At 41.5% G+C, this 16425-nt stretch overlaps 1 protein-coding gene across 1 annotated transcript; it reads left to right on the top strand.

Annotated features, from left to right (window-relative positions):
- The first annotated feature begins 1619 nt into the window (after positions 1–1619).
- On the top strand, positions 1620–14569 carry NEK3 (NIMA related kinase 3). The gene is made up of 15 exons (XM_086612462.1): positions 1620–1736; positions 2547–2640; positions 2860–2957; positions 3974–4057; positions 4976–5043; positions 5162–5248; positions 5943–5997; positions 8485–8685; positions 9041–9110; positions 9712–9758; positions 10694–10796; positions 11153–11299; positions 12372–12506; positions 13160–13286; positions 14503–14569. Exons 1-15 carry the CDS (start codon positions 1620–1622, stop codon positions 14567–14569), a joined length of 1500 nt encoding a protein of 499 aa, XP_086468588.1.
- The last annotated feature ends 1856 nt before the right edge of the window (positions 14570–16425 follow it).

Here is a 16425-nt window from a genome sequence, read left to right as displayed (position 1 = left end):
TGAGGAAGGGGCTGTTTATTGTTAGTAAATACCGGGTATAAGCCACATTAGGATGAACTGAGGAACACAAGCCGGAAAACCGCCATGGCCGCTCGCTGCGTTACCTCAGAGGCCGGGCGGGGACCGGGGGCGCGGGCGGGGCGTTTGCCCCGCCCGCGCCCCCGGTCCCGCCCGGCCTCTGTGGTAGCTCCGTCCTCCTTCCCGACCCTCCTCCCCCAGCTCCTCCTGGAGTGGGGAAGCTGGCGGCGGGACCCGGCTGGGCTGTGAACAAGCGCCGGGCCTGCCCGAAGGCCTTTCCTCAAGCGCCGGGCGGAGGCCTCGGCGGTTTGCGCGGCTCTCTGAGGTGAGTTCCCCCTCTGAGGTGAGTTCCGCCTCCGCGCCTCAGGCATCGAGGGCCCGGCGGGGCTTCGGCCTCCCCTCTCCAGAGAAACGCAGCCGTAGCTACCAGGTGTAACTGCTGTTAACGTGGAGGACACGCCGAGTGTGGCCTTTCTGCGGAAAAACGTCTTTAGTCTATGCTTAGGTGCTGTCAGAGTTTTCAAGTAAGTTAATAATCGTGTTTATTTTTCAGCCTGTGAGTAAATCGGTGTTTTATACTTCGAGAAACAATAAAGACCTGAGTTGCCTTCTAAAAACAGCTCATCAGCCCGCTAAAACATGGTGTGCACACAGGTGTATGCACAGCGGGATGTTTGAATTGTGGATAACTAACTTAAAAGTACCAACGTTTTGAAGAAAGCACATAGCCTGTCAATCCAGTGATAGGATGCATGGGAATGGTTCAAAGATGAGCCAGGGGAGGTTTAGACTGGACGTTAGGAAGCATTTCTTTACCAAGAGAGTGGTCAAACACTGGAACAGGCTTCCTAGAGAGGTGGTCGATGCCTCAAGCCTGTCAGTGCTTAAGGGGCATTTGGACAATGCCCTTAAAGACATGCTTTTACTTTAGGTCAGCCCTGAAGTGGTCAGGCAGTTGGACTAGATGATCATTGTAGGTCCCTTCCAACTGAACTATTCCTTTCCTATCCTATCCTATCCTATCCTATCCTATCCTATCCTATCCTATCCTATCCTATCCTATCCTATCCTAAATCTGCTAGTCATCGAGGTCTTTACACATGAACACAGTTAACTTTTTCCAGTTTGATCCTGCTTATGCTTGTTTAGGGGAGAATTGTCACTGGAACCTTGAAGCTTATTGTTTTTTATTGTGTCTATGAGTTTTGCTTAGCATTATGAAACCACCTGCAGAAGTGCAGGTAACAAAAAGAAGATGCTAAATTGTAGGGCTATAATTTACATTTTCAAAGAGCTTTAGCATTCAAAATAAAAAAAAAATTGCAGAGATACACTGAACGATACTTGGAGTTGAACTTTCTGGAGGCCTCATTTTCAGCACAATCACAGTAATAGTGGTTGAGGTTGTATTTATGGTAATGCTGAGCAGTTGCAGGTACCCACATTTATCACCCGTTCTTGTTATTTTGTGGGGGTTATTTTCTCATGCAGATTATATCAACATCAAATTTCAAAAAATGAATCAAGGTCATGACAAAGTTTAGAAGATCATCCTGTGAAAGTGTGTTTGAAGAGAAGTGTTTGACCTAGGCTTATAAAGCATGGAAGAATACAAAGTGTTGAAAGTACTAGGACAGGGATCCTTTGGCAGAGCTCTCCTAGTTCATCACAGAATCAGTGACCAGAAGTATGCAATGAAGGAAATAAGACTTCCCATGGTAAGCATGACACTTACATCGCCTCACCCACTACTTAAAACATTTTTTTTTTTAATAATAGTTCTAGATATAGTTTTGAAACATTGAACAGTTTTGCTGAGGGTTTTGTGTATTAGACAGTTGCATGGTATGGCTACTGTATAACTATGTCTAAGTCTTTGTCGTTGATAATAAGTAAATTAGCAAAATCTGATCTGTTTCAGAAAGTGAATGGTTACATTTTGGGAAGTGTAGCACTTAGACAATTAGAATGAAACCCACAGTTCCCCTGATGCCCTTGACTGGATTCCTGTTGATTTCACTGGAACGCTGATTTCATCTGCAATACCTAATGAGGAAATTAGCCTCATATTATTGCTGGTAATCAGATATTCAGATTACCTTCTCTGCACTCAGCTAACCAAAAAATCACAGAATGAGAGGCACTGGCTTTATCAAGGCTGAAGCTCAGCTAATACCTGAGTACTTGGCTTTATACTGAGTTGATGGAATGTAGACTGTCAGCTGTTCCAAAGTCAGTGTGTGCTGCTTTGTTACATAGTTCTGCATTTTTAAAACAGAAAAAGTCATTAACTGAAGTAAGAAAATATCCTCTCAAATTAAAAAAAATAACCCAAACCCCAAATAAATCTTCAGCTAGTAATAAACCATAGACTAGAAATGACAAGGTTTTCAAGTTTCTAAATGAATTCTTAAAATAACTGAAGAACAATTCTTAAAAATATTTTCCTTTTGGAAAGTGAGGTGCATCGTGTGTATATATGAAAATCCATTAATGTGGCATTTATGTAAACGTATTTACATTTTCAGTCTTCATCTGGTATAGAGAACTCTAGGAAGGAAGCAGTTCTTTTGGCTAAAATGAGACATCCAAATATTGTTGCTTATAAAGAATCATTTGAAGGTAAATATAAAAACTTAAAATATCTTTATTTGTTTAAAGTTGCATACTCCTGAAGGATCAAGATTACTTTTTTTTGTTGTTTATAATACATGCTACAAATGAAAAACACCTTTATTGTAACATATAATACATAGCATGTAGTTGCAGCTTTATAGTAAAATTAATATACTTACCCTGCTAATGAAAATACTAACTATTCTTAAATTACCTAAAATTTAGCTGATGGACATCTGTATATAGTGATGGAATATTGTGATGATGGAGATCTAATGCAAAAGATTAAACACCAAAGAGGAAAGTTGTTCCCTGAAGATACGGTAAGAAAAGACATTGTTTTGAACCAAGGCCCCAGGAATCCTTTTTCGTGTAAACTGAAGAACGCTGCGTCGCATAAGACGTATTATAGATATATGAACACCTTAAAGTACCTTAATTGAAACAAAGACACTTATAGATAGAACAGAAGCATTATTTCCTTGATAATTTTCAGCAGAACAAAATGAGAATTAGACTGAAAGGAATAAAGAAGAAATTGCTGTCTATATCTGAGAATTGTGCAGGCAGCATGACAAACAGTCAGGTTTGCATGCATAAATTTCTGCAATTAAGTAAGAATTTAACACAAACTTCAGCCAGAATTTAAAGCACAGTAAGACGTACTGCAAATTAAAAGTAAATAAAGCACCCTGGTAAAATAAATTAAACTAGCCAGGAGGCTAAATGCTTGCATTTTGTGTAGCAATTAAATATTTAAGCCATTCAGCCCGCATTAACTCCTTTTATCACAGAGGCTCTATTAGGAGAAGGTCCAAGCTTCTTCTGCCACAGTTAGAAGCATCATCTTAGTTAAAATGAAAAGACCAGAATCCTCACCTAATCTAATATTTAGATTCGCCAAGCATCTCTAAGAACTTACTTTTGAACTTTTAAAAAGGATACATTTCCTTTTAGAAACCGTGTGTTATCTCAGTGGTTTGTTTTTTTTGTTGTTGTTTTTTTAATTTGATAATTTACTATGAAATTCTAATTGACATTCTTATAAAATGATCATCAGATAAAGTGTCATGTAGTGACTCCCTAGCTTCATTATTGATATATTTTTATGATTTTCTAGATACAGGTAGCAAACATTCCTTCTGCCGTATTAAAATGTACTTTATCTTAAAGAACTGTCTTTCATGCTGACTGGATGCCATTATGCTAGAGTTACTTTTAACTCCCAGGTATTCTGAACATGCTTTTATTTTCTTTCTTGATGTTTTTTCTTTGTCTATGAGTAAAGTATTCCTTATATACAGCATTGGCTCTAATAACTCTTAGTTACTCTTTTCAGATCCTTCACTGGTTTGTGCAGATGTGCCTGGGTGTGAAGCACATTCATGATAAGCGTGTGTTGCACAGGGACATAAAATCCAAGGTGAACAGAGAAAGTTTTGTTGACATTACTAAACTCTCTCCTGCATGCAAATGTTCAACTCCCTCTTTCATAATTTCCTGTTACTGCTACATGCTGTGTTTTTCATTTAGGCTTAAGAATATTAGGTAAACAAAATTGTTGAGTTTATGGGATGATGTAATATTGTGGGAAAAGGACTTGGAGGTGTTGGTTGATGCAACAAGCAGTCCAGAAAGCCAACTGTGTCTTGGGCTGCATCCAAAGAAGTGTGACCAGCAGGTCGAGGGAGTTGATTCTGCCCCTCTACTCTGATTTCGTGAGACCCCGCCTGGAATACTGCATTCAGCTCTGGAGTCTCCAACACAAGAAGGACATGGAGCTGCTGGAGCGAGTCCAGAGGAGGGCCACGAAGATGATCCGAGGGCTGGAGCACCTCTGCTATGAAGACAGGCTGAGAGAGTTGGGGTTGTTCAGCCTGGAGAAGAGAAGACTCCGGGGTGATCTTATCACAGCCTTCCAGTACTTAAAGGAGGCCTACAGGAAAGCTGGAGAGGGACCTTTTACAAGGGCGTGTAGTGATAGGACAAGGGGCAATGGATTTAAACTGAAAGAAAATAGATTTTGACTAGATCTAAGGAAGAAATTTGTTACAATGAGAGTGGTGAGGCACTGGAACAGGTTGCCCACAGAAGTTGTGGATGCCCCATCTCTGGAAGTGTTGAAGGCCAGATTGGATCAGGCTTTGAGCAACCTGATCCTAGTGGAAAGTGTCCCTGCCCATGGCAGGGGGATTGGAACTAGACGATCTTTAAGGTCTCTTCCAACCCTAACCATTCTATGATTCTAAGTTATTGTCATTGTGTTTTCTATATATGCAAACTGCAGAAATGTTTCCTAGAAGAAAATGTAAGTATGTTAATCTATGCTCTTGAAACGCAGAACGTCTTCCTCACTCAAAATGGAAAAGTCAAATTGGGAGATTTTGGATCTGCACGCCTTCTTGCACAGTATGTGGATATCTCCACTGATCTCAGTGGTGTAAAGTTTTATTTTACCATTGATAAATAGTACAGAGTTCTTCAGTCATTACTTTTCATCTGGCATTTCTTCTTTGTTTTTTCGTAGTCCAGTGTCATACGCTTGCACATATGTGGGAACTCCTTATTATGTACCTCCAGAAATATGGGAAAGCATGCCATACAACAACAAAAGGTATTTGTGTTTTCAGTGGTCACAGATAATGCCTGACGGATATATGTCTTTTTATTGCTGTCTCAGTCTGGCTTTGTGGCTTATCCATATTTGGTTTGGAGAAGACACTGAGCTGAAGAATATTTAGAAAGAGGTATTTACCCTAGTGGTACCTGAAGCAAGTGATTCATTTTCCAGAGGAGGGAAGAAACCTTCTAGCATTTAAGTTTTTTTCTGCTCCTCTTCCAAGAAAGGCATCAGTTGGTTCTTGTGCGGGTGGCAGTACTCACTTCTGGTGGAAGATGATGGTTTTTTCTCAGTAGGAGAATTCTTATTGGCAAGGCCAGAATTCCAGCTCTCAGAATTAGGATTGTGTGTCTGCCATCTGATGTTAAGGACCATGGAATACAAAGGCTTTCAAGTGCAGAAGGATAAATATTGTTGAGCAAATTGCTTAAGAGACATTCTAGGAATAAAAAGCCAACTAGAACTGTATGACAGTCATCCTTTTTTACGTCAGAGTAGGATAAAATAAGCAAGATCATTTACACTGAAGAGGTTAAACACATAATTGTATTATATTTTATGTTTACTTACATTTATTTTTAGCTTATTGAGTTCAGTTATGTACGCATAATGAATTTCGCTTTTTCTAGGCAGGATATTAAATTGCATTTTTTGCCTCAACATTTCTCATCTTTCTCTATACCTACAGTGATATATGGTCTCTGGGATGTATTCTATATGAGCTGTGCACTCTTAGACATCCGGTAAGTATAGCTTTATTGCTAGCAGAAAAGTTTTGTTGTTGACCAACACCCTCAGGTCCTTTTCCGTCAGGCAGCTTTCCAGCCACTCTTCCCCAAGCCTGTAGCACTGCACGGGGTTGTTGTGACCCAAGTGCAAGACCCAACACATAGCCTGCTGAACCTCATACAATCAGCCTCACCCCTTCAATCCAGCCTGTCCAGATCCCACTGTAGAACCTTTGTTTCCTCAAGCAGATCAGCACTCCCACAGAACTTGATGTATGCAACCAACGGAGGGTGCACTTGATCCCCTCGTCCACATCATTGGTAAAGCTATTAAACAGAACTGGCCCCAGTACTGAGCCCTGGGGAACACCACTTGTGACCAGCTGCGCACTGGATTTAACTCTATTCACAACTCTTTGTGCCCAGGCATGCCGCCAGTTTGTTACCCAGTGAAGCATATGTCTGTCCAAGCCATGAGCAGCCAATTTCTCCAGGAGAACGCTGTGAGAAACAGTGTGAAAAGCTTTACTAAATTCTGAGTAGACGACATCCACAGCCTTTCCCTCATCCACTAAGTGGGTCACCTTGTCATAGAAGATCAGGTTAGTCAAGCAGGACCTGCCTTTCATAAACCCATCCTGACTGGGCCTGGTTACCTGGTTTTCCTGTACATGACATGTGATGGCACTCAAAGTCATCTGTTCCATAACCTTCCCTGGCACTGAGGTCAGACTGACAGGCCTGTAGTTCCCAGATCCTCCTTCTGGCCCTTCTTGTAGATGGGCATCACATTTGCTAACCTCCAGTCAATTGGGTCCTCCCTGGTTAGCCAGGGCTGCTGATGAAGTGATGGAAAGTGGCTTGGTGAGCACTTCTGCCAGCTCCCTCCCTACCCCTGGGTGAATCCCATTCTGGCCCCATAGACTTGTGTGTGTCTTAAGTGGTGTGGCAGGTCACTAACCTTTTCCCCTTGAATTACAGGGGCTTCATTCTGCTCCCTGTCCCTGTCTTCCAGCTAGGGAAGCTGGATACCCCAAGAACAACTGCTCTTACTGTGAAAGGCTGAGACAAAGAAGGCATTAAGTACCTCAGACTTTTCCTCAGCCTTTGTTGCTGTGTTTCCCTCTGCATCCAATAAAGGATGGAGATTGTCCTTAGCCCTCCTTTTGTTGCTAATGTATTTATAGAAACATTTTTTATTATCTTTTATGGCAGTAGCCAGATTAAGTTCTAGTTGGCTTTGGCCTTTCTAAGTTTCTCCCTGGATAACCGCACAACATCCTTGTAGTCCTCCTGAGTTGCCTGCCCCTTCTTCCAAAGGTCATAAACTCTATTTTTTTCTCTGAGTTCCAGCCAAAGCTCTCTGTTCAGCCAGGGCAGTTTTCATCCCTGCTGGTTTGTCTTTCGGCACATATGGACAGCCTGCTCCTGTGCCTTTAAGATTTTCTTCTTGAAGAACGTCCAGCCTTCCTGGACTTCTTTGCCATTCAGAACTGCCTCCCAAGGGACTCTGTCACCCAGGCTCCTAAACAGGCCAAAGCCTGCTCTCCAGAAGTCCAAAGTAGAAGTTCTGATCACCCCCTTCTGTACTTCTCCAGGAAGTGGATGGTCACACATGTTCTTGCATAATCTGTCAGAAGTGATATAAAAGGATGCCACACGCCATGGGTGCTTGGCACTCTGCAGCCATGCCAGTGGGGTGTACCATAAGAAAACTTTCTGCATGGAGATAGAAGTTCTCAGCCATTTTTGCCCAGGCTGTTGCCATCCATGGTTAGAGCTGTCCCTGCTGATATTGCAGTCATCAGATGACTTGTACTTGGAAGTAGTAATTCCTGACTGAAGACTCTTTAACAGTCAGCTGAGGAAAGTAACAACTTCAGCCATTTCATGTAGATTTGCAAGGAGATATCTGTGCCTTGATAGGCTACGTTTGATGGCTTGGTATTTTTTAAAATCGAAGTCCGCATCTTTCCCGGCTTACAGTTTCACTCGTGCAGTTTGATTCTGATCTCAAGTATATGAAGTGAAGGACACTAAGATGATCCAAATTTTCTCAATTCTATATTTCTACAAAAATAAAATTTGAACAATCTTAAGTTTATAGAAGCAACTCCCACCTGGTTTCCAGTTGTATAGGCTGTTGTTTGCAGTGTCCTTTATGATCTGGTTTTAGCCAAACTTTTTATGCAAACTGTGATGTTTTCATTCTCAGCAAATTGCATTTCTGTCATTGTTAACATAAATAAATGCCGGTGTAATAGCCCTACAAAATGTAAGGGAAAGTTACTGATGTATTCACTCAGGATCATTACTCCACACCTCTGAATTAGAGCCCCGAGACTGTCAAACTGGGAGCCAGTATGGTGATAGTGAGCTTACATATATACGTACCATGCATTTTTATACAGTAAATGTTGAAGCTGCTTTTAAATTATGTCAGCTTCTTTCTGCCTTATACTTAAACTCCATGCTCTAATGTTAATTTTATTTTTAATGCAGTTTCAAGCCAGTAGCTGGAAACATCTCATCCTTAAGATATGCAAAGGATCCTACATTCCACTACCGTCTCACTATTCCTATGAACTCCATTACTTAATAAAACAGATGTTTAAGAGAAATCCCAAGAATCGTCCATCTGCCAGTACTATTCTTGCAAGAGGCTGCTTAACTAAACTTATCAAAAATTGTTTGCCTTCTGAGGTATGGCTATATTCTTTGCCTCTAGATTTAAACAATAGTATCTACATTTTAGATACTGAATCAGTTTCTTTTGTAATTTGTTAATGTGTAACAACATGAAATGTAGTGTTACGTAGGTCCTGCTCTAAAAGCCATAATTACAGTTGTGGACTTCTCAGAAAACTGAGTTTTCAGAAGGGTTTGTTTTGAAAATAAAAGTTGAATATTAACATGATGCTGCTAAAATTAGGTATTGTTACCTGTTAGCTGCAACAGTGCTTTTGTATAGTAAGTCTGTTTTTAACAAATAGCATAGACAATAATTTGAGAAAGGTTAAAATGGTCCAGTACTTGCATCTCTTCATACATATTCCAGATGACAAATGAGTTTGAGCGGGTACTAAAGGAAACCAAGAAACATGAAGGCAATGCAGCCAGACCAAAGGGTAAGTCGGCAACATTTTTCTTGTCAAAAGGAATTACAAAATGACTAGAAGTTGTAGGATCTTAAATACCGCTCTAAAACATTAGTATTATATGTTCAAATCTACTTTTAATTATTTCAAAATCTAATATTATTGAGCTTGTATGGAAAAATGCTTGAAGGGCACAAATTATATTCCAGCAAGAGAAGTACAGTGCAGAGCTACAATACATACATTGTGAGTCTTAAGACTTGTGCTGGAATTAAACCTTTCAATTTTAAAATGAACAAAACTTTTAGCTGTTGAATATATTTTAAATACAACAGTGCTTTCTTTCCCAGAATATGGTGAAGCAAGTTATTTTCGTTATTTAATTTTAGAGAGAATGTTGAATTTTCTTCTTCTGCATAAATTTAGCTAGCGCAAAATTTGTACACATTTGGAACTGAATAATAGAGGGACTCCCTGTCGAGAATGAGCTATGTTGACAGAAGTGTGAAGAAGCTTTCATATAATTTTCATAGCTTGGTTCAGTGGTGTTGCTGTCATACCTCTGGAATACCGCTTTCCACAAATGTTTGCTAAAGGTGTTAACTCTTGAACCTGTTCCTTAATGTATCAGGTGATGTCATGGCTGTTGGAAGCTCAAATAATAAGAAAGAAAATAGAGTAAGTATGCAAATACAAGTACAATATTTGTATTTTAGCAATTTAGAATGCTCTGTATTATAGAAAAGTTCATATGGAAAATTATTAGTATGCTAAACCATAGATCAGCCTACTGAGTCAGCTGTCATCTGTGTTAAAATTGCAGAGTTTTCCTGTGCATTTCCCACCACTGTAACTTTTTGATGCTTCCCATGTTTAATTTAGTTCTAAAGTGGATTTCCTTATAGCCCTGTCAAAAAAAAAAAACCCAAACAAATAAACAAAACAAAACAAAACCCCCTGTCTTCTCCTTTTTTCTAAGTTTTGTGATACTGCAAAAATTGATGCATTTTCTTTGCTTTAGGGACACGTTTTGAACAGGCTGCAGTGGAAACAGTCTAGTCTGGTCATAATTCTCACTAGGTTTTAGGGCTCATGTGAGATTTCAGGTGAGGAGAATTAAGTCACAAGTGGCCAAGAAATCACCTGTGGGTAGATTATAGCACCGCTTGGTTCAGCCATACTGAGTAAATTTTTCAAAACATGCTGCCAGTGGAGCTCTTTTTTTTTTTTTCATTTAATAGACCTGTCAATCTGAGAAGCTTAATATTTGGGTGCATCTTGTTGTCCCTGGAAATATGACTCATTTATCTTTATGTTGCTACTGGTCTTAAATGTGAAAAAATAAACCCACAAACTGCATCAAGTAACTACATTTGTGCTTAGCTTCAAAAACTGAGACTGTCTGTCAAAAAAGGACATGCAGTGTGAAATGTAGTGAAATCATAGACGCAGTGCAATTGAAATTGCCTTCATGGTGTCAGTGGTTTAGTTTTCAGATCTTTAGACCAGCCATTTTGTAGCAAAACTAAAATAATTAGCGCCATGTTAATATTACTGGTTTGTTTTTCTGGACAACAAGGATAATGATTAATGCAGTCTTTATTCTTTTAAAGCGAAATAAAGATGAAAATAGCAAGCATAGCCCCTTAGAAAGGAAAAATGTTAATAAGGGTTTGAGTGAAAGCACAAAGGAACAAAAGAAATCTGATGAAGAGGGTAAGTGTGTTACAGTTTTAAGACTCACATATTTCCTGCTGTGTGGTGATATCTAAATGTCAATGATCTAGCCATTTAATCAGCATGCAAGTCTGCACCTATCAAAAACCATGCCACTGTCCGTTACTTCTGCAATTACATTGATTCTTACCGCTTATCTGAGATTACAAAAAAATAATCTTGACCAGAGTATTAAAAAACGGCTGTTTGAAAACATTTGGTGTGGAGTAAATGCATTTGTACCCATAGAATCAAATGTCACTGTTAGTGAAGTGCTGAACACTTAGCCCTAGTTTGCATGAACAGAGGATTGAGTTAGAAGCTGGTCATCATACTTCTTTTTGTTGTAATTACAGAAGAAACTTCTGACGTCCTTCCAGGAATTACTGATTTGTCACGTCCCCATAGGAGGCAATGGGAAAAGAGAGTATCCAATACTGTAGTGAATGTCCTGGAAAATGCATCCTTGCTTTCTTCCAGTTTTAAATCTGAAGAGGCTGAAAGTAAGATTTAATTAAATGTGTGCTTAATTCAAGTAATATCGGGCTGTTTTTTTACAGATTTCAAAAGTCAAAACTTTACAGAGCATATTTAAAATTATGTAAAAATAATTTGAAAATAATTTGTTAACAAACACTCAAAAAGTCCACTGTGCTGAAGAGAATTTCTTGGTAGTCTTGTGTGAAAGAAGGATTGCAAAGAGTGATGAAAGCCACAGATAACACTAGCAACCCTAAAATTATAGTCTTTGCTAAGAAATTATCCTACCAACCCTCCTCTTATTATGCTGTTTGTAGGGGTAACACTGAGGAATTAATTTGATGCAGAATGCAGCTGCCTGTCTTTCAAGTACAGCACACTACTGGGGGCATATTACATTTGTGCCTCTACTTGTGTTGTTGTTTAACGTCCAGATAATGCCGGTGACAAGAACTATTCATGATGTACCTCAAGATGTGAGGCAGAGATTGTTCCTTCTTCCACATCAACAGCTTTTAATTAGAACACTTAACGTAGGTTTTCTTCTGAAAAAGTGTCAATTTTTAAATACCTCACACTGTATGTCATTGCAATTATTTCATGTGACTATGGATACGTATTCTAATTAAATGTGAGCAGATGCTATTGAAATAAATAATGAAGACATGAGCAGTGAGAAAATTCCCAAGCTGTGGTAGGAAAGTTACGTGACAATTATATGCAGGGCAATGGAATAGGACAGAATGCATGTATTTAGGTGGTCTGCTATTAAAAGGCACAAAGATGGCCATGGGCTCAATTTTGTGAGATTTATAAAGCCACCAAATAAGCTTGCAGAGACTCTGAGTCCTCACACCCCTCAGCCAGTTTCTGCCGGCTCCCCGCTAGCAGAAGGCTCTGCTGTGGCTGCCTGTAATTTTCTTTCCTCTTAATGCTGACAGCATAAACCTCAGTATGTTGAGAGGTCAGCAGTGCTACAGATGGAGACATCTAGACTCTTTTCTTCCTGTATTTCTCTCTTGAACATGATCTTTGTAGTCCACACTGCTCATGCAATTTTATCTAAATAATATTTATTAATGATTTTACACCTAGGTGGCTGTGTTATAAACTACAGTGAAAATAAGCCACGTAAGCAGTGGAACAAGGAAACCCCTCAGACCCTGATGAACATTCTCAGTAACGCAGATGTCAGCTTAGCATTTAAAACATACACGATTTATAAACCAGGTAAATACCTAGTTTGTGGGCAAACATTTTTGCAAACAGGTTTATCAATACAGTTTGGTTTCTTTACATACGTAGCCCCTATGTATAGAGATTGTGCACTTGAATTAGTGTCACGACAGATTGTTCTGGGTTTTTTTGAAGTTTACCAAATGAAATGTGGACTTACAAACACCAGGTTTAGAATTCATGAGTGATTGTGCATCTTCACTACCTCTTTTTATGATAGACTTTCACTTGCAGCTCGAGAGCTGAATGAGGTTGTGACAAAAATGCAGACGCTGTAGAGCCACGTGCTCTCCGTCGTGCTAAGCGGCCTGGTGTACGTGTTAGGGAGGTGCGCTAAATACACTGTAGCACCATCAGGTAAGTCCACCTTCACTGGGTCAGTACTGACCTGTTTTGAAGACAGGAGGGTAAGGTGGCACAGCTAAAGACAGCTGTAGTCCATAGGTGTGCACAGCCACCGTTGTAAAAGCTTGTTCTGCTCTTCAGTTGCATTATTATCTCCCCACTTAAAATAAGCAACAGCTGGTACTGGAATCTGCTAAGAACTGGGGACAAATTAGAAAGAGTACATTGTATATATATTCTTAATAATTTTATTTTTAAAATTAAAGGATTTTGATGACATTTTCGGTTTTATACTTTCAAAGCTTCTAAAAATATATTCAGAGGTCCACTTTCTGATGAAACTGAAGCATCTGATGAAGTAGATGGTGAACATGAAGCTGTTGTCATAGATTCTCAGAGACTCGAGCCTAGATCTGATGAAGATGACACGTATGTCCAAATGACATCCTTGTATTTTTGTTTTCTTTGGTTTCTCAAAGTGTTTTTTCTAAAAAGACATTTCCCTGGGGAAAAAAAAAAAATCAGTATTTTTCTCAGCACCGAAATCCGTCCCTCTCTTACATAACAATATTAAAATTTAGTAGCATTCGATACCTTAAATGTTTTCGTTGCTATATTTGTAGTTATTGATGGTGTTGAGATTAAACAGGTTGCTTGTTATTAGCAGATATGCTAATAATTTGCTGAAGACTGCAAAAATGAAAGCATGAGATGAAATTAGATCCACAGTAAAGTGCAAAACCTTCCTGCATGAAACATCTTTATACTCTGACCTTGAAATCAGGTAACCAGTGGCAAAACCACTTGCCTAGTGGTATGTTTGCTGTATTTGTGTATTATTCTTCCTAGTCTTTCATGCATAGTGAAATAAAATCACTTCGGTGCCTACTTATTGAGACGTATTTGTAGAAACTTTTTAACTTCTAAGTTCTATTTATCTTAGTGACTTACTTCTGTTTTTGAAAGAGCAGAGTGTACATCAACACGTTCTGAACAGAAATACCATATTTTACAGATGTGTGTATGTTTTGGGGGGATTTCTTGGGCTCTCAGAATCTCAGATTATGTCATTATTTTTGTGGCACTTGGAGATGAACTACTTAGGCACGTATTACTGCAGTTCATCTGCAAGCTGTTAATATCAACACGTGTGCAGTCTGGTTTTGCATTTGGTTTTGCTTGTGCTAAAACTTACCTGGCTAAATTCAAAAGAGAATCATAGAATCATAGAATGGTTTGGGTTGGAAGGGACCTTAAAGATCATCTAGTTCCAACCACCCTGCCATAGGCAGGGAAACCCTCCACTACACCAGGTTGCCCAAAGTCTCATCCAACCTGGCCTTGAACACTTCCAGGGACGGGGCAGCCACAACTTGTCTGGGCAACCTGTTCCACTGCCTAATGATGTTCCAGAGAACATCCTTATTAATTAATTGATTAATAATTAACTTAATTAATTGATTCCCCAGCAGTGGTTCCTTGGTGCAGGCAGGAAGTCTCTCATGTTGATATTTTTAATGTAATTTCTCCTACTTGTAGAGTAATTTTAGGGGGGGGGGGGGGGGGGGGGGGGGGGGGGAAGCAAATAAATATTTATCAAATTGTATTTTGCTTTGCAAAATAATATTTTGAAATCCATTTTTAGGGACTTCGAGGAAGATGACCCAGACTGGGTATCGGAACTGAAAATGGTATTGAAACAGAGTGACTGAAAACTTGAATTCGCCTACAAAAACTGAAGTTAGGCTTGCCAGTATTTATAATGCAAATCATTGTTGTTAGGAGTTGTAATTATTAATAAAATTAGTTCAGTCAAAAAATTCTTAGTAGGCATGTTTTCTATATCACAAAACTGAGGGTGGAAAACGTCTAACAAACTTTTTTAGCTAAAACACTTGCAAATAACTAAACAAGTCTGGATATTAAAGGTATTTGGAGTTGGTAAGAGCTTTGCAAAGATGTTCAGTGGAAAGCATTAGCGCTAGCAGCGTTGTGCAAATTGTCCCCGTGTCATATTTTAAAGAGATGGTGTAATACTGTGAGGAGGTGTGAAGTTTTTCTTCCTGACTACGTGCAGAAATACTACATAGTGGGAATAACTGATCTTGTCAGAAGGGCATATCATGGAAAACGTTTAGCTACACTAAGTAGTCAATGTGTTAGTTCATGCAATTATTAATCCTCTGAAAACTGCTGGGGCTGATATTGTGCCTTAATTCAATGAACAGGTTTTTATAGACGTGTGGAAGGAAGCTGATTTGTTGATAAACAAGGACGAATCTTCTGATTTTGTAAGGAGACACACTTGTGCTACAGAAAGCAGCATGGGCCATGTCCCGTTTGGGCTGTGCTGGCTGCTGGTACCAAATGGTCGCTTTATGAGAGAAGCATGGCAGAGGAGTGCAGGCATGCTCTCAGCAGAATCCTCCTGGGGAAGCTGTTCCAGGCCCTGTCCATGTAATATATAATATTGGAGTATAATAAATATGAAAAGCATTAGGAAATAGGAAATTTGGTATGGAGCCACTTCGTACCACGCCCCCCGTGTTGCACGTAGGCTGCTACCTGCCAAGGATTGCGGCTGTGCCAAGGATTCAAGAATTTGAGGCAGTCGAGATTTTCTTTTGGGCCACTCCACTCTTGCTACTGACCACCCACAGCAAAAGACGGTCGTCGTGGGAGGAAGGTGCGGTTCCCGGGAAAGAAACAACGCTCCCGCCCGGGGTGCGGGCCGGACCCGCCGCCGTGCCAGCGCCCCGGGCGCGGCCGCCGCACCGCTGCCAACGCCGCACCTCCGCCGGGGTGCGCGGAGCCCGGGCCGGGCCCCTCCCGCTGGCGCTGGGGGCTCCGGCGGCGGCCGCGCGCACGCAGGTGCCGCGTTCCCCGGCGGCGGGGCCGGGCCGGGCCGGGCCGGTCTGGCCGCAAGGGAGGGAGGCCTCGGCGAGGGCTGCCCGGCCGGCTCGCCCGGTCGCCGTGGCGACGGCAGCGCCGCTGGGGCGGGCAGGGCGGCGGAGCGCGATCCCGCAGCGCGGCAGGCACAGGGCACCCCCGCCGGCCGGCCCTCCCGGGCCCGCTGCGGTGCCTCCCCCCGCCCCCCAGCAGGAGGCTGTAAACCGCCGCCCGGGGCGGGCAGCGCAGCCCCGGACGGGGCGGCTCGTCAGGCCTGTGCGAGCGGCGCGCCGGAGGGTGAGACGGGGCACGGCCCCTGCGGCGGCGTCTCACCGGGGACTGCGGGCGGGAGGAGCGGGCTTTGACCCAGGTACCTGAGTTATAAATGCCTGAGGGTCCCCCTGGTCCTCAGAAGCTGCCGGAGCTCGCCCAGGCTCCCGAGGTAGCCGGCTGCATGTCCCTCCTGACGGGGAAGGTCTGGCATCTTAGCAGATCTCCCTCGCTAACGCTCAGGGCGGCTAGTAAGAACAGTTTTACAGTGTTTGCTCATGTTGGGCCGTGCGAGGTTGCTGATGGATGCATCGCAGGTACCCAGCGGCATTACTGTTCTGCCGGAGGTCTCCAGATGACTGCCGGTGCCTGACGGGTCTCCTGCAAAATGCCGTGGCTTTTCTTTGCG

The sequence above is a fragment of the Tauraco erythrolophus genome, chromosome 1 (genome assembly GCF_009769465.1).
Source record: "Tauraco erythrolophus isolate bTauEry1 chromosome 1, bTauEry1.pri, whole genome shotgun sequence".
NCBI classification, from domain to species: Eukaryota; Metazoa; Chordata; class Aves; order Musophagiformes; family Musophagidae; genus Tauraco; species Tauraco erythrolophus.
This window is presented reverse-complemented; position numbering and strand designations above follow the sequence as displayed.

Bases quoted from the DNA above. Each gene is read 5' to 3' on its own strand.
- NEK3 (XM_086612462.1), top strand. From the start codon at position 1,620: ATGGAAGAATACAAAGTGTTGAAAGTACTAGGACAGGGATCCTTTGGC. The intron at 9,111-9,711 runs GTAAGTCGGCAA...TTAATGTATCAG, and splicing joins CAATGCAGCCAGACCAAAGG to GTGATGTCATGGCTGTTGGA. The intron at 13,287-14,502 runs GTATGTCCAAAT...ATCCATTTTTAG, and splicing joins AGATCTGATGAAGATGACAC to GGACTTCGAGGAAGATGACC.